The sequence below is a fragment of the Eleutherodactylus coqui genome, chromosome 2 (genome assembly GCF_035609145.1).
Source record: "Eleutherodactylus coqui strain aEleCoq1 chromosome 2, aEleCoq1.hap1, whole genome shotgun sequence".
Classification (NCBI taxonomy): domain Eukaryota; kingdom Metazoa; phylum Chordata; class Amphibia; order Anura; family Eleutherodactylidae; genus Eleutherodactylus; species Eleutherodactylus coqui.
In genome coordinates, this window is record NC_089838.1 from 72,594,376 (window position 1) to 72,613,621 (window position 19,246).

At 41.7% G+C, this 19,246-nt stretch overlaps 1 protein-coding gene across 8 annotated transcripts in view; it reads right to left on the reverse strand.

Moving 5' to 3' along the window:
- TENM2 (teneurin transmembrane protein 2) overlaps positions 1 to 19,246 on the reverse strand; it is a 1,550,877-nt gene that overhangs the window by 235,850 nt on the left and 1,295,781 nt on the right. For all 8 annotated transcript variants that reach the window (XM_066591118.1, XM_066591117.1, XM_066591116.1 and 5 more), the window contains one exon: positions 17,393 to 17,494. In XM_066591118.1, coding sequence (XP_066447215.1) covers positions 17,393 to 17,494 — 102 coding nt within the window. The remainder of the gene's footprint in view (positions 1 to 17,392; positions 17,495 to 19,246) is intronic.

Genomic DNA, 19,246 nt, shown 5'->3' on the forward strand with positions numbered 1-19,246 from the left:
CCGGAGAGCGGCTCCGTGTAGCTCCGCCCCGTCACGTGCCGATTCCAGCCAATCAGGAGGCTGGAATCGGCAATGGACCGCACAGAAGCCCTGCGGTCCACCGAGAGAGAAGATCCCGGCAGCCATCTTCAGCAGGTAAGTAAGAAGTCACCGGAGCGCGGGGATTCAGGTAAGCGCTGTCCGGTCTTCTTGTTTAACCCCTGCATCGGGGTTGTCTCGCGCCGAACGGGAAGGGGGGGGGGGGGTTGAAAAAAACCAAAACGTTTCGGCGCGGGACAACCCCTTTAATGTCATACAATCTGGACATACAGGGAGAGCTCTAGGATCATCATTATATTCCGCTAGCTAAGGGAAGGTAGTTCCAGGGGCATCTGAACTTTGCAGAGAACGGCACACTAGCTAGAGACCCAACTGATTGAGGAAGCCTAACTCATTGTCAATATGGAGGACACATTACTGACCACTAGAGATGAGCGAGCATACTCGGTAAGGCGATATACTCGAGAGATAATCACCTTCTTCGAGTACCTGCTGGCTCGTCCCTGACAATTCGGGGGGGGGGAGAGGGGGCGCGGGGGTTGGGGGCGGCGTGGGGTAGCGAGGGGGAGCGGGGAGGAGAGAGATCCCTCTCTCTCTCCCTCCCGATCCCCTCTGCAACCCCCTGCTCACCCCTCGGGACCCCCCGAATCTTTAGGGACAAGCCAGCAGGTACTCGAAAAAGGCGATGCTCTCTCGAGTATATCGCCTTACCGAGTATGCTCGCTCATCTCTACTGACCACTATTTTCCAAGACAATGTATTATGCTTGAGCACAACGACTGAAACACACCAGCGGTAAATGGTATTCTTAATCGTTTTTGCGCAAAATGGCAGAACACTTTATAAAATAGTTTTGTGTGGCGACTTAAAAACCATGCCCCCCTTCTTGAAGGATACAGCCATTTAGCATTCATATGGTAATTGCAGGGCCCATCTTTTGATCGCATCTCTGTGCTGTGATAGGTTGACGCGTTACAAAAAGATGGGGTGGGGGGGTCTTGTAGTTAAAGAAGCACTCCATGTTCTTTTATTTTACCTCTGCCGTGAAGAATCCACTTCTGAATCTTATGAGCTCAAGACTGTGTATTCTTCACTTTTCTTCCAGGCACCTGATGACGTGACCAGCACTCTGACAACACTCTGTGCCCTGTAGTTAATGGGGCATATTTATGACAACTACTGTAAATACATACTGTCTCTCTTGCCCATAGTAACCAATCACAGTGCAGCTATTATCTTGTATTCTGCTCTTCAAAATGGCATCTGTGCTGTGATTGGTTGCTATGGGCAAGAAAGACAATTTTTCTTTATGACAGTTTGGCATAAAGCTGTCCCATTAACTGCAGGACACAGAGTGTGGTCAGAGTATTGGTCATGTGACCTGGAGGCAAAGGAAAAATGCAGAATACACAGTCTGGAGGGGCGCAGCTACAGAACTGGATTCTTCACAGCAGAGGTCACTGATACTGGGATGGCTTAACTCAAAATAAAAAAAAAGCAGAGTGAGTCAATAATATATGAATAATAGTGAGCTGCATCCTCCATGCAGCTACTAGTGTCCACCATTATTGATGACCAATGCGTGGAATCCTAGAGAATATTCCGTGATCCCAGTTTAGGTACCCATTGCTCTAATATCTAACTTAAAAGGGGTTCTTTTGCTGCAGGAAGCAGACAGCCCTGTACATTGCGCAGTGGCCCAGGTTGGTACTGCAGGCCAAATCATATTGAAGTGAATGGGATTCAGCCTGCAGTACCGATCCGGGCCACTGCGTAATGTAAAGAGCTGTCTGCTTCCAAACAGATAGAAGTGGGGCAAACTCTTTTAAAGCGTTTTCACAGGTGTTCCGTTTAGTTGTTTCTTTGTATGGCAACTCAGTAATTGACTAGGTTAACCTGCAGTCCAGATAGCTCATCCTGATACTACCACTGGTATCTCAGCTCTGCTACATCTGTATAATAAACCCATGTCCCAGACAGTACTGCACGGACCGCTATCTAGTTTGCTGAAACCTTTCACTTTGATTGCTCCGCAGACAGATTTATCTTGCAGTCCATATGAAGTGACCGTGTGATAACAGGGAATCGCAGTTTGATTATTTATTTTGAGAACAAAATTTCTTTTTAGTGTTCAGAGAGGTAGACACTCAATGCTTTTTGTGGCATCGTATGAATAAATAAGCAATCACTAGCCGCGGCTCCGGGTCCTGCTGGTATTTTTAGTAAAAATGATTTTTAAACCCTCACAAAATACATCAGCCCTGTAATATTAGTGCTGGTCTCCAGCTTGGCTGCACTGAGCCGGAATTACAACTAGACTTTCACCTGGGGCAAAGCTTCAGCGTGCGGCTCTAATGCTCAACTTAAATACCCCCGACACAGCAGAGTACCAAGGGCACATGCCATCTTCCAACAGGGGTCATCGGAAAGATAATATATACCTATGGCAGGACACAGGAATGATTAAAGCCTCTGTGAAAAATACCTCTGATGCATCATTGACCTTCACTAGTCACTGGTATCCTCTTTGGGACAAGTTTCCTTCATATTTAGGGTCCTTTCAGATTAGATAGTTTTTGTTTGCACGAGTGAGCGACTTTACCGCTAGCTCATTTGCTCTCATGCAGCGTGTTTAGACCCGCAGATACAGTGTTTCCCTGAAAATAAGATCCTGTCTTATATTAATTTTTGCCCCGGTCTTCTTATGCTTACCTAGCAGGCTCAGTCCAGGTCACTCTTAGCTGCTCTGCGGAGCTCCGACACGCTGAGCCGTGGCATTGATTGGCCAATTCATGTCTCCACAACATGATGGCTGTGATTGGTTCTTCAACCGTTGCTCAGCCAATCAATGCAGCATTTGACGAACCAATCACAGCCATCACATTGGTTCATCGCGCGCTGCATTAATTGCCTGAGCAGTGCTGGAGAACCAATCAGAGCCATCGCTTCCTGTAGGTGGGATTTACGAATCTCATAACCAGGAAATGATCTTCTGTGGGCAGACAAGGACAGCAGGACACATGGCAGAGCTCCGGACAGCAGCAGGAGGACCTGGACTGAGCCTGCTAGATAAGCTAGGGCTTATTTTTGGGGTAGGGCTTGTATTTCAAGCATCACAAAAAATCTGGGTAGTGCTTATTTTTAGGGCAGGTCTTATTTTTGGGGAAACGGGGTATGTCATTGGCTTGTTCAACCGAGAATCATTAAGTCTTCACATTTGCTGTATAAGCGAATGAGAAGGACTGAACGATTCTTGTTTAAACTAAACGCTAAGTGAGTGAGCCAGCGGTTGCATAAAAGGAACGCCGAACAAAAAAGTGAATGGTTCTCGTTCATCATTCCGTTGTTGGCTGCGTTTAGATTGAACGATCATCATTCATTTTCACTTGCCGTAGCGCAGCATATTTGCACATGAACGGGGATTAAAAAGGTACATAATCTGCATGTTGTGCGCAGGTCTGCATATAGTACTATAATTTTTGCGTAGGCAAGGCAAGTGTATACGCATCCATGACGCACTCATTCCATGGAATTTAATGGTTTGTCACACCCTTTCTGTGGATTTCTTGGCTTATTAAAGCTTAATAAGGTCCGGATGCGTTTTCCCCCCTGCATTTTGCTTAGTGTCGCACCCTTCCCATTACGTATTTGCGCACCTCCCATAGACTTCTATAGTACTTTTGCTGTGCAAAACGAAGGAAACTAGAGCAGGGCCTATTTTGTTCCTTACGCAAAACTCACTTACGAGAACGAACCCCCTGAAATCAGTAGGTTCTATTCGTTCTGTTTGGCAGATTTCATGTGCACAAATACCTGACCAAACACGGCCGCGTGACTCTGCCCTTACACCCTAAGCAATTCTTACTCCTCTGATGAAGGGAGAAGCCATGATTGACGTCTTGGCTGTCTTCGGTTTTTCTATGCTGTGAAAGTTCCCAGCTACTTCTGTCTTCATACATCAGTTTGTATTACCCTGTCTAGTGGGGTTTTTTTCTCCTTGTGAAAAATAGATTTTTGAATGAGGCTGATAAAACAGATACGGTGTTAAATTGCCCTTCATAAAACTGTATTAAAGCATTTCAAATCAGCATGTCAGCACTCCATAACCTTGAAAAGTCACTTAAGAAGGATCAAAAACTAGCATCCAAGGCATGAATTAATTGTACAATGCATACTTTGTAATTGTATTAGTTTCTTTGCAAGCCTCTCATGTAAGGAAACAAAGGGCACTTCAAAAGCATCCACTTGGCAAGCGCTTTATCATCAGACTGGTAACGCACGGAGCATACTAGTGACGCTCCGCCATACCGGCTCATGGAGAAGGTGGGGAATATACGGAAGAGATAAACTGCGTCTTCACAATGTTCCAGTGATCTGTGGCAGGGACATCACAGGGCCCAGTTACTTTGTATTGATTGCCATCATGTATTTGCTACAGCCGGCTCTGACAGGCATGCCTCTGGAAGCCCAAGGAGAAGGGTAATGCAAGTAGAAAAGGACAATGTGATGTATGGCAGCAGTAATATTCAATAACAACCAAGCTAAAAATATCTGAGGACGGTGGTTGATTCCTCCTTTCCTGCACTGCCATATCTATTACCACTGATATTCCATTACATCGTGCTATACTGATGATATCTCTATTAGCCTACACTTAGTTCTGGTGTCCTTGACGGGTGCAAGCAATATTTATGGCCCTGAACTGGGGGTCAGAATGCATTATTTATTTATTAGCACAGTTTATGTGCCATGTGTATTCCTGTGCCACAAGACCTGCAGATTCTCTTATGGGCTTCAAATGCATGTTATCTTCGAGTCTTTGTTACTACGTCCTGGGGAACCCAATAATTAGCAACACTATTAAACTATACTAATTAAAACCTGACAGTGAAACATTTTTTTAGATTTTTTTTTATTCTGTACATGACTATAGGGATTGATATGTATTACAGCAGCCTCATGGGTGTAAACACCAAAAACAGGAGCTGCCCATAGACTTCTATGGATAGTGTTGTAGGCATGTTCTGGGATCTGTGCAGTGATCACTGTGTAGAGAGGGGAGGAGATAAGATGTGATCATCACCTATTGTATATATTATAATAAATCACGGTTGCATCATCTCGCAACCAGCAGCACATGCTCTGCCACACAATCAATCCAAAAATAATAGGTCAGCACGCAAAACTTCTATAAAAAAAACTTTTCTATATTTTATTCATTACAATTAAAGAGATGTTACAATACAACAGAGATGAGTCTCCAATGTGCAGGGACCCCCTGAGGAAGCTTGGGGCGAAACATGTGTTGGGGTGCAGGTGGTAAGGTGGGCTTTATACATTATGTACTGCTGCTTATATGCATAATTCAATGCTTTGTATGCTTGATGTGCCATTTTATACGATTAAATGCTTGTTGATACATAATTTTGCATCCATGCATTTTTTTAGCATATATTTAATTCTATGAACTTGATAGGTTGTATGCCTTCCTTCCGTCTGTCTGCTGAACATTGGGGACTTATCTCTGTTGTATTGTAACATCTTTTTATTTGTAATGAATAAAATATAGGAAAGTTTTTTTTATAGAAGCTTTGCGCGCTGACCTATTATTTTTGGACCTATTGTATATAGTAACATAGTATGCAAGGTTGAAAAAAGAAAAATATTCATCTGGTTCAGCCTGTTTCCACTCCCCTTCCCGTTGATCCAGAGGAAGGCCAAAAAACAATGAGTCAGAAGCCAATTTACTCCATTTTGGGGTGAAAAATTCAGACTCTATAATGGCAGTCAAAATAATCCCTGGATCAACATTTGAAAGTTCCTGCCAGACTCCAAGTCCCGGATCAGCAACCCATGGTGGATCCTGTATATAAAAGTGTCCCCTTTCATTATAATCCTGCCTGTGATGATAATGAGATGACTGCTGAGAAGTTTTCTCTATAGGACAGGAAGTGTCAGACTGTCATTAGGCTTAGGGGTCTTTTACATGGGATGACATAAGTGCCTGACAATCATACCTATGAGTGTCACTCCTGTGCTTTCCCACAGGTGCAGAGGCATAGCTATAGGGGGTGCAGAAGTAGTAGTCATTCCTGGGCCCTGGAGCCTTAGGGGCTTAAAGGCCTCTCTATCATATAAGAAAATAAATGGAACATTGATCATTGGGAAGGGCGGGGGGGGGGATGTTACAGATTTTGCATTGGGGCCCCCTATATTCAGTCTCAGCTTAATATTTTAAGATTCTAGCAATGCCCCCGAATGCTACTGTTCCATTGATGGTGTTCATAAGACAGACCCAACGATGCAGAGGAATTATTTATTATTGATCAGTATAAAAGGGCCCTTAGTGATCATTGTGAAAACTGCAGGATTTCAGGATGTTTTAATAAATACAGATCATGACATTGAAAATGAAAAACAAAAATCACCAAAATTCTTAAAAATGTGGTTTATACATTGGGTCACTTTCTGGTGATATGTTTTCTCTAACACAATGATGTGGCAGAGCAGCCGATTAGCAGGTTATTGGTGCACTGTGGGCAGCCTCAATGCCGTCAGCTCTGGGAGCAAATTCTGAGTATTACCAGTAATTAGAAAACTTCCCAAACTTTAGTGCTTAGGTAATTGAACGCAGTTGCCTAAAGGTGTGGATCTGTTTAGGGCTCCTTTCCACTGGCGAGGTAATCGCACGTTTTCAGTGCGATGTGAGAGTGCGAGCTCCCGCAGGAAAGTCCCACACATGTTGTTCTATGACAACCTTTCCGCTAGCGATGTTTAAGGGCGAGCTGCGATGCGAGGATTAAAAATCGCAGCAGGAGGATTGTTTCAGGGTTTTGCATTTTTCTGTAGCCCATACAGTGCAATGGCAAAACAGATTCTTGCATCGCAACGCAAAAGCTTGCGATTTTGCAGCGTTGCGATGCGATAACATTGCGATTTTCTCTCAGCGATCTCGCTATTGCCAGTGGAAAGGAGCCCTAAGAAGTAATCTCTGTAACGATTGTATGGAAAGTAACCATAGTTGTAGCCATAGAAGAACTTGAAAGGAATAGAGTGGAGATGGGATAGGACCTCAGCGGGACATATATGAACCCATTTCATACCATGTGAATATGACAATTTCCTAATAAATTACTGTATTGACTGGATTACAAATTGCATTTTGCAACCAGTGCACAGACAAATATACTTTTAAAAAGTATTCCTGTTCTCAGTGCAAGAACATATAAAATATGCATAGTGCAAGGCTCTGTGGTTTCAATACTGTCACAATGAATCCATTTTTAATAAGCATCTTACACCCGCCTGTATGATACCAGCACATGTAACGGCACACCACAGAATAGCAATGTTTTCATGATAGATTCCCTTTAATGCATCTCATGGAAACTACTCAAAATGATTGAGGGATGTGTGTAGAGATGCTAGATGCAAGCGTTCCCATTGTGCGCAGACAATAAACCATGAACCTACAACACATTTTCTGAAATGTAGGAACATTAGAGCTTTATATAAGCTGCACTTTCATGCAGGCTACGGATATATAGCTCATGAGTGAACATTTAATATGTCTCCATCATGAAATTGCTTCTGAATGAGTCATGTGACACAGCTGACATCACTACTTACCAAATATATAACTATATATTGCACTGGCCATCCCCTTCCTAAAGGCCCATTTACACGTAACGATTACCACTCAAAATTAGTTTAAACAACCGAAAATGAGCGAAAAGCGTTACATGTAAATAAGGGCATTGTGCACTTTTCGTTTGAACGATGATTTTAAGGTGAACTTAAAATCCATGGTTCAGCTACTGAGAGGTAAAGCAAACAGATTTAGCACTCAATAGACCGCACACTGTAATCTTAATGGGACTTGACAGATAACAATGTAATCTGTTGTGAGCAGAACAATGCAGCTGTCTGCACAGCTAGGCGTGTGATTAATCGCATTCTGGGCTCCACAAACAGTTCCTGGAGGCTCTTTTTACATGCAAATGAAGATGATAAAGTGTTAATGGCCATTACAGGCCATTAACACTTTATGCAAAAAGATTGCTAAATCTTTCAATAATTTGAAAGATATCTTTGAGTGTTAAAGAGGTTGTCCAAGATGGGGGTGTCCTTTTTTCCACAGACTGTTCATGGGCTATGTCTAGTAATGCATCTATTGCCAAGTAAATGTGGCTATATTGTAATACCAGTGGTAGAAAAATGTGACCCGAGGTTGGTCATGCACATTAATATCAGCCAAACTCATGGATTTTGGCAGGAGAACCTAGCCATTTGATGTGTATGGGGCCTCCTGACTCTCCCCCGACGGCAAAGTCAAGTATGTTGGATTTCAACATGCCAGATCCATGTGTTCAGAGGGGAGATAAGCTTCCACCAGAGGAGTCTGGTAGTGGATTACCCCTCTCCACATTGAGAAAACATGCACAGTAGCGGAGTATGCATGTGTATGGGGGTTTATTTGTCCGACAGCTATCTTAAGTGTTTGGCAAACCTGAAGTAGATATACAAATGCAGCAGGGCAGGATTTGTTATTTGCCAGTTGTGTGTGCACTGTGAAGCTTCACCACTGACTCACATTGTGAGAACCGTGCTGTATAGTTCACCATGTAAATAACACCGCTTATATCAGAGATCTTCATTAGTGATGAGTGAGCTGAACCAGTAGGACCATCTTTTGGGTTGAACTTTCCTAAAAGTCCAGTTCAGCACAAACTCAAACCGAACTTTTAGCAAAGCTCTACCCGACAAAGGGTTCTACTGGTTTGGTTTGCTTAACCCCAATCCTGAACACTGTTGTATATCACTGTGTAAGAACCATCAATGCTTTGAATGACTCCCACAAAGTGTGATTGTTCTCAGCAAGAGAAACGACGTAATCTTGTAGATATGATACCTTTTAATGGCTAACAAAAATACATGATGTAATAATGATTACATCTAATTCCCACAAAGTGTTACACAGGTGCAAAAATGATCGCTTCTGTGCAACGTATTTGCGCAGTGAGAGTTTTTTCTGCATGCTTGCCTGCACAAATACTGTGCACCCTTGGGCAGGCACTGCTGGTTGACATGTGCGGGTGAATCACTCACACCCTGATTTAAATGGCTATTAAGCCAAATTAGGTGCATACCCGCTCATACCTCCATAGACTCCTATGGGGACCTTTGGTATGCAAGTGTGCACAAAAATGGAGTATGACGCTTTTTTTTCGTGTGCACAAACACGCTTATGTGAATAAGCCTAAAGGGATGCACGTGCAATATGCAAAGACCAGAACCTATTGTTTTCAGTTGGTTCATTCTCAGTGTTCTTATTTGCTTGTGCAAAAAAAAACAAAAAAACGCGACATGCTCTATTTCTGCACACATTTGCGCACCAAAGGTCCCCATGGGCACATATGTACACACAGATATGCGCAAAACACTGCGCATACTCATGAACACCGGCACCTAATTTGGCTTAACAGCCATTTAAATCAGGGCTGTGTGATTCCCCCACCCATTTCAACGAGCGGTGATTGCGCACAGTATTAGTGCAAGCATGCGTGCAAAAAAAATAAAAAATACTCCTTCACTGCATAAATCCGTTGAGCAGGAGTGAGCATTCTTGCATCTATGCTAGTCTGCAAGAGTCCTAGTACATACATTCTATGGGTCTCCGTGAACTTTCAGCTGAGTTCAAACTAATTCGGACCAAACTGAATTTTTTTGCAAAAGTTTGGCGAACTGGAAGAATTGAACTTTTCAAAGGTCTGTTCATGGCTAATCTTTATGGTGGTCAGATCATCAAATATAAATGACATTTTTACCATTCATTGTTTATTTATACTGCATTCATATTGACCAAGCATAGTTATATGTAATTTGGATACATCAAAACAAGTTGATGATTGGCCGTGAATGCTGATTTCCAGATCTTACAACAGCGCAGAAACCAGTGAGAATAGTCAGCCGGGGTAAACAGAAATTTATTAAAAACCTACATCTCTCTTCACCCTGATCTGTGTAGTGCAATGAATAGAATACCAAAAATCCACTGACATACATGCTGCTCAGCAAGACCTAACACTGCAACTTTAGATCTGCAGAAAGCAGAGTCACAGGCCGGCAGTGATTGACACTCCGCAATGATTACACGAAGACCAAGAAATGACTCAATTGAATATTAAGTCTAAGCATAAAATCTGTTTCATACTTGCAGATAATTTTCGTTTTAGGGGGAATAGCTTCTTGATTTGAAGTCGAATTGTCTGCTTGCATCATATTAGCACACTAATGCTGTGATTTGCCATGATTTCATTGATGAAACTCAACCTCAAGCCTTCAGCGATGGAGCCAAGCGCGAGGATTCCCGCACAAAGCGCTAAACTTCATTATCTCTTCCTCGCACGCTGCAGGTGAGGCCATCATCGCTGCACAAAAACCTACCTGTATTTATTAATTTGAGTAGACTTTACAAAGCCTAATAACATTTCCTCCGCATTGTTACTAAAATGTGTGCATCTACCCGAGGAGTGGATTGCAGGAAGCTACGCTAAGTAATGCTAATTTCCCACACTCTGGGGAAAAAAAGAGAAAAAAAAAGAGAAAAAAAAAGGAAAAACTTGACTCTGATCATTAAGTGCCTATAGCGGCATCACAGAGTCACAATGTGTGTGAATTGACTTAATGCTGCACTCGAAAGGCATGAAACAGGAGTTGCGAGATGAATTAGCGCTCTATGATGGAATGGCTCGGTGTGTCCCCCTTTTGATTGTAAATGACAGTGTGACAGACATACAACACAGCCACCTACTGCCGGGAGAAGCACAGTATAATCCTTATCAGTTATAAACATTGTCTCCACAAAGGGGAATATATCAATCAAACGCTTCCTGCGACACAAAGCGTAGCCTTTAAAGTATATCATTATGGAAATGTTTAAACTGTGTTGTTCTCTCATTTTAAAGCACTCAAGGATGCCTCATGGTGTGATGAACAGTACATAAATATAATTTGTTCCTGCTCAATGCTTTTACACAGGGGACTCTTCTGCACTTGAAGGACATTAGAATTTCTTCACTGTAGTAAGAGAGCTTTTCCATATACATCTCAGCCGCAAAACTGAAAAAAAAAAGTCTACCGCTTCATATACAAATGTGCTAATAATGTGCAATAATTGTGATGTGAATATCATCCAAGGCCCGAGATCAGCACATTTCCTAGAGGTGAATTAGACACAAAACTAGTTTCCTAGGCATATTTCACTGGAATGGCGCAGCGCCTTGAAGGCAGGAAGGCTATTGGCAACGATCCCTGGGAAAAGTATGCAAATTCTTTCCCCCTTCCCCCATAACAGAAGAGAACTGGCTCTCTATTGCCACCTATGGGTGACTGTTTGCATTCTTAAGAGATTAAGAGGAAGAAAATTTTTCTATTAAAATAAATATTTTATTTTTCTACGTTTTTTTCAGTTGTTATTTCCAAGTTACACTTTTGCGCAAAAGGAATCTCTAATTTAGGGTGGTTTTTCAATACCGGATGTTGGATCAGTATCTGAATGGTGGGTGTTAAGACTTCTGGGGCATCTGGAAAGAGGTAAACTACTACGCTGGAAAATGTGCAGCACCCCTTCAACTTTTTTCCTACAGAGATTTGCATAGGACCTGGTGCTGAGCATAAAGCTTGACTTGAAATGGGACAGTAACATCCACTAACGTAGTAACTATGAAGGAAGTAGCTTTTTTTATTTGCCTGATAACAGTTACACTTTTAGTTCCATGTAAAATAAATCAATAAATATTTTTTTTAACTCTCAAACAAAAAGTATTCAGCCAGGCACACATTTTGTATAAGCGCCTATTCACACAAGCAATTTTTAAGTTGGCGTGGTGTCCATATTTGCCATTGAGTGCAAAACACAGTACACAGACCCATTAGAGTCAATGGGGCTATACAGATGTGTTGCTTTTTTTATGCCAACTATAAGAAAAATCGCAGCATGTCCTATTTTGGTCCAACTTCTTGGACGACTGTCTCCCATTCAAGTCAACTGGTGCACAAAAAAAAGAGAATGCACTACGTTTTTCACTGATTATTGCCAAGCAATTCCAGAAAAAAAAATCAGAGCCTTCTTCCGTTTTTGACTAAAAGAAAAAAAAATGGATGATACGCGGATCACACATAGATGTAAAAAATGGATGGATGTCACAAGAACATAAGCATTAAAAAGTGAGGCAACAAAGGGTAAGCCTATCTACTTAGCAATGCTTTATTATATAGAATTGATTTAGTAGCTACTGGCGTTTTGGGAGTCTAATGCTAGAAGCCTAAAAACGTATCTGAGTTTTCATATAGCTCTTCAGAAAAAGCTGCCGTGTGTGTCTACATGAGGAATAGCCCTCTTTTTGACCATTATATGACTTATATCCTGCATTTTCCCCTGTGTAGGTGTATATGTGTTACTCCATCTTCTCAGGACTGGTGGCACGAGCTGCTGCTGTGTGACTTGTGTCAAATGAAGAACTACAGAGATTCTGGCTTTCTAAATGCTAACTATACACAGAATCTCATCAGGTAGGGGTGTGCAGAATGATTTAGAGAGGCCTTACACGACTGTAAGGGCGAAATATGCACACAGTAGCGCAACATTTCTGTGCCATGGAGGGGTCATTTTTTGTGTGTGCCTGCACAAATACTTTGCGCAAGCACTGCTAGTCCACATGAGTGGGGAATCACTCCGTCCGGATTTAAATGACTATTAAGCCAAACAAGCTGCTGATGTTCACAGGTATACGCAGTGTTTTGCGCATACATATGGGAGCATTTGTGCACCCCCAATTTATGAATTGTCCGATCAATGCCGCAGCTCAGCCAGTTCCTAAATCCTGCCTCCCTAATGCGATGGCTGTGATTGGTTCTTGGAACCGCTGGTCAGCCAATCAATGCAGTATTCAATGAACCTATCGCAGCTATTGCATTGGTTCATCAAGAGCTGCATTGTTTGGCTGAGCAGCGCTCAAGAACCCATCAGAGGCATCGCTTCCTGGAGGTGGGATTTCTGAGCCCCGTAACCAGGAAGTGATCGTCTGTGGGCTGAGGATTGTAGAAGCACATTGGAACTCCAGAGAACAGCAGAAGGAACCTGGACTGAGCCTGCTAGGTAAGCATAATAAGACATCTCCTGAAAAGAAGACCTAGTGCCTCTTCTGGGAAAAAATACATATAAGGCAGGGGCTTATTTTCGCGTAAACACAGTACTATAGTGTCTGAGTGCTATCATGCTAGCTAATGTTGCTGTCTGTACTACGGTAGGAGGGGGGCATTGCTGCCCAATAGTGCTATGAAGGAGCTTTTATCTGCATGGTGCTAGTTAACAGATCGGCACTATTAAAGAGGCAATAATAGTAGCAATAATAATAATGAGCAGAATAATGATGGAATTCATCACTAACAAGACAAAGGTATAATAAAAAGGAAATTATTACTTAATAGTGAACTGGCAAGAACACTATTTAGATAAATAAATCCCTGCACACGTTTGGGCTATCTGCACCAATACATAGTTAAGCCTTAAACTTTCTTGAAGCATCAAACTGTGATTAATAGCAAAGCGACCAGTGAATGGTTCTGCAGAGCTGGCTCATTTTATATAAATTACGCTTCATTCCTACATCAGCAGCGCGGCTTTAAATGTTTAAAAATGGAAATATTCTTGGGAAGAGAAGAAAGAGAATGATGTTCATCTTACACAGAGCCGAGGCCAATGTGTTTTCTTCTTAGTATTAATTCAAAGATTTTCATAAATTGGCACACAAGGAGGCCATGCCAAGCAACTGTGTATCCGGAGGTAAGAAAAAGGTATCAGAGCTGATGAGATGGCCACAATAGGTTTATGATACTTGGGCCAAGGATCTAAGAACACATATCAAATGACATGAACAGCATACTGGAGATGAACAAGCACAGTGCTCGCTCCAGAAAAGTACATATCACAATTTGCTTGAGAGACTGGTGATTTATAAAGCCGGTTTCACATATTCGAGCTCGCTTTTGCTTTTTTGTACCCTAGGCTTGCTTTTCTAAAAATGTTGCAGCCAGATATTACTTTAATGGCAGTATGGAAGTATAAAAAAACACGGCAAACAGTACAATTTTTGTGACTTTTTTCCCTCTTCACTTTCAGTGTACTTTGGGGTTAGTGCCATTTTTTTTCAAAAAGCACCACGCTTTAGTTGTAGCATTTTTTTCCAAGCATTTTCTCACTGGTTTCTCTATAGGACTAGAAACATGCAAGTTAAAAAAAAGTATGATTAAAAAAAGCCACCTAAAAAAAGTGTGTTTTTTTTTTACAAGCCAAAAAAGAAAAACCCATTAAAAAAAACATATGGGGCAGATTAAGGTTGCATTCAGATGGCTAAGTGGGAATTGTGCCCAAGATTCTTGGGTGCAACTTGTATTGGACAACATACAGATCCCCCATCTGGTTGGTGTCCAACGTGCGGGAGAGTGGACAGTGCATGCCCTACGAGTCTGTGAATCAGACCAGAATAAGACGTGCTCTGGTTTATTTTACACGGACCATCAAGCAGTCTTAGTAAATCTGTTCTTATGTGTGAAGAAAACCGAAGTAAAACCATAAAAAGCGACCTATGAACACTTTTCCAGTTACATTTTATAGATTTTATGTGAATTGGAAATGGAAAATAATGGTCCTTATAAAGGTGGTTTCACATCTGTGCTGCAGCCTCTGTGCAGATCCGGCACAAAATAAAGACAGCTGAGTGTAAACAACACAGACCCCATTATAGTCAATGGGGTTCGTTAGGCGCGGTTCGGTTCTATCATAAGACAATCCTTTCGGCCAGGAAATTCCCCTTTCCTGCTCTCTGAACGGAACAGGAAAACGGAACCCCCAAGTGCTGGTGTGAAAGCTCACTAAGTTCCGCTTGTGTAACAAACATACAGTAGGTGATGTCAGGGTTCATTCAGATAATGGAGGTAAGTATCCCAAAATGTTTCCTAGTACAAAAGCAAATTCTGCTTGCAGGATCCCTAGGCAGGAAGCTGACCTCTCCTATTGTTTATCTGTGGCTTTTTAGCATATCATATGATATGTAGTGCTGCTTATTTGTTATCTGATTGACTCTAAAAGAAAGACATTGCGGCACTGGTAGTGGGAAAGATTTAGGGACCCTTATCTCCCATAGCCCCAGCGGCCTAATGGATAAGACACTGGCCTCCTAAGCCAGGGATTGTGGGTTCTTAAGAGCCTTGTGTGGCACAGAGTGTTAGGGCAGCAGTCCTAATCTCTCTCATGATCTGAAGGTTGTAGGTCAATCCCTGTGTGCCTTCCATCCTTACGAGGTCGGTAAAAGGAGTACCCAGATTGCTGGGGTGGTAACAAGATGACTGGGGAAGGAAATGGGAAACCACCCATTTTTTTTAAAGGTCACAAACTGGAGACAGGTCCTATATAAAGAAGTCAGTCATGTCTACCATCTACGGATAGGATAGCTTGGGTACATATAGCTTACTATTATATGACACAGTATTTTCATGTAAAGGGGTGTTTAAATGCTGCCCGGGCTCATGCAGGGAAGAAGTCAATCATACTGCATGGGCAGGAAGCAGGACTTACAGATGTTCTGTATGAGGCCTGCTGGCTTCAAACATTAAAATACTGGATCAAATGCCAAAAAACTGCATATCCCTGTGCTTAGTGTTTCCTCCTGTAGCCCCTCAGATATAATAGCATAGCATACCTGGCAGATATGCTTTAGAAATAACCCAGAATACCCTGCTATGACAATGGGCCTCATGCATAACAAGTGTTCCTAACAAAAAGTCTCAGTGTTGCTCGCAGATCTGCCAAACAAGTCTGCACATCCCAGTTGTTTTAGACTGCGGTAACCAGGATTCAGTGACACATTTGCAGAAAATTAAAGGAAAAAAAATCTCTGGCAATAAAAAATACATTAGAAATGTCATGAACAATTTTACCACACATACAATTGTACAATAGCATAGAAATGGAAACTCATATTCTTATGACAAGCTAGGTAAGTAATAAATGGTCACCTATGTCTAATAATAAAGCGTACATCCTTTCAGAAGCCTTTTTAGTTGATGTGTGCATACATGAGGAATAACACTATTTCTGACCATTATATGACTTGAATTTGGCACTTATCACCATTTTCCCCCTCTGCAGCCTGTATATATAATTCTCACTTCTCTCTAACCTGGTTCAAGGAGTCTAACTATTATGTTATTTTCTATACTCTGCACATGGAGAAAACAGCAGATCCTGCTTGCTAAGGCTTGGTTCACATCTGCATCAAGGGTTCAGTTCAGAAGCTCCATGGCAGATTTCCATTAAAGTTCCAGACAAAATACTACTGTGTGCAGCACTATTTGATCTTATGAAATGCCAGAGGGCAAAACAAAAACTGAATAGACTCCATTAAAGCCAATGCGGTGTATCTGGCTTCATTTGGTTCCATCATAAGACGGATACATTTTGGCCAGGGATTTCATTTCCCTGTTGATATGAATCCGTAACACAAATATGAACGAAGTTTAATTGTCTGTAGCACACACCTAAATAACATGATCAGGGAGAACACTAGAGACGTACTGGGAAGTGTAGATGTGATTCCAATAGCTGTGGGAGACTAACCCACTATTAGCTGCAACAGCACATTAATAAGAATTTTGGCTTCTGTCTCTCTTCTCCCCTTTGCCCCCTTTCATCCTGATCTCCATAGACCTCTACTATGGCAGTATGACTCATCACCCTCCTTCATTTCTTAAGGCCCATTTACACTCAAAGATAATCTTTCAAACGATTGAAAGTTTTAGCGATCGTTTTGCATAAAGTGCTAATGGATACTAATGTCCATTAGCACTTTATAATCTTCATTTGCATGTAAATGAGCTTTCAGGAGCTGTTTGCAGAACTCAGTAGGTGGTCTGAGCTCTGCACACAGCTCCTTTGTTCTGGGATAGGCTGTCAGCTGAATACAATGTAATCTCCAACTCCCGTGCAGAACACGTGCAGTCTGTGTTATCTACTCTCTGTCTGAATGATGGATTTTAAGCTCACCTTCAAATTCACTGCTCTTTTTTTAGTGAATTAAAAGCCAGAAAAAGATATGTGTTTTTGTAAATTTAGAGAAGTATTTCTGCCATATGAGACAACAGAGGTTAAAACAGAGATTTTCGCCTCCATTGTTTTAAATGGGGAGACACAACTATGTTTCAAAATGTTCGCTCATATGCAAATTGGTGAATTTAGGAACTTTTACATTTGCTTCTTCATTTGATCTGATCAGGAGCAGAAATATAACAGTACCTTTTGCGCAGTCGGCTCCATGGAATCCTGGAAAACAATGGCAGACTCCTGAAACACATTCCCCATTTCCATCACAATTTCTGGGACAATCTTGAACAGAATCTTGAACACACAAAAAAATAAGATACAGTGTTAATATAATAGACATAAGATTGCTTAGGCTAATATTCCTGATTTTCTGCCAAAATGGGTTGAAGAAGAAAGTTAGTCATATTTGTGAACTTCTACATATATTAGAAGGTGGTTATCAAATAGTGTAAGAACTGTGTAAAAACTCCGAAGAGTGATGAGTTTGTAAGGTCAAAAGTTTCTGTATCAGGTTTTTGGAGGAAAAACTGGAAACAATTTGAGAGTGGCCCAACGTTTTAGGTTTTATGCCTGGAGTTTGACTGCTGGATATAATAAAATTGGCCATGGTTAGATAAATCAAAAATTACTGTTGCTGTCTGAAATTTTTAATGTGCCGATCCCTTACTGCCATCTACCCCAGTGAATGGCCATCTTGAGTAAAAGGGCTTGTCCCACAAAATGAAGCTATACCCTGTCAACCGAATAGGTTATAACTAACTGATCATGCGATCCAAATTAGAAACCCCCTCTGAGACAGCCAGCAATCATAAGAGCAGAGGTTCAGAAGGTCCCTGAATGAATAAAGTATTGGTGCATTCATATCAATAGAACTGGCAGAGATAGGAGAGCGATTGAAATCGGCTATCTCCAACAGTTCCATTGAAATTAATGGAGCAGTTCTGTTCCATTTGTTTGGGGGATTTGGGGATTCCCATTCTCTTGATAGGTGGTTGGACAAACACCAATCAATGACCCGTGGATATGGGATAAGTTCAATTTGTGGGAAACCCCTTTAAACAACCCTATGTAAATACAGTATATTTCTGAAACTCATCACTTTCACATACAACACTACCATATTCTTTTGCTACTCAAGACTCCTTATTTAACCCTATATTCCACCACCGTTTAACTGAATATCCAGTTGAGGACTTTCCAACTTCTAGCTGTTTTGCTGCAGGAAATGGCCTGCTCCTTACATATTGAAGTGGCCCAGGTTGGTACTGCAGACCCAATCCCTTTTACTTCAACAGGGCTCAGCCTACAGTAGCAACCCAGGCTAATGCACAATGTACAGTGCTGCCTGCTTCCTGTAGCAAAACAGCTAGAAGTGAGACAACCTATTTAACCCTTAACATTAAGCATAACTTCAATCCTTTTTTTTTGAGTGTACAGATTTAGACCCAGAATTGACAAACCGCTGCATAAAAGGTGTCACAGGACTTTTAGTAAATGTTCATCACTTTATACTCTGCTCATGATGCAAGAGGGCCATTAATAATGGAGGTAAAAAAGATTTTGACGTGACTTGTTGTTAGACATGTCGCACTATATGAGAATGGTGATTTCTTTTTCTCTAAGCAAACTTTCTGCTTCTTTGCTTGAAAGCACAAGAAGGTAGTTTTTCTATATCCAAAGGTGTACTTAAGTGTGATCTCAGGTTGACATATGTCTGCGGCTCCCTCTCTCATTGCTGATCACAGAGTGCACCGGCTTTCAGCTTTTTCCATTGCCCTTGATATGAAAAAGTCCTGATAATAGGCATATGTGCAAGAGCCTCTGAACTGAATGAAATGCTGTTTCTTTCTCTTGATATCTGTCCAATTACTGTCATTGCTTTTTTTAAGATGCCTACCTGGCTATTACCGCTTACCTCTGGCTTCTCAGTTGTGGTTTCCTCAAGTCCGTTTTCTCAATGTATGTACTGCAGACGTACTTTACATAAATTGCTCCCCCCCCCCCCTACATCGATGTTCATGTACTCAACACGTACAATCACACTTT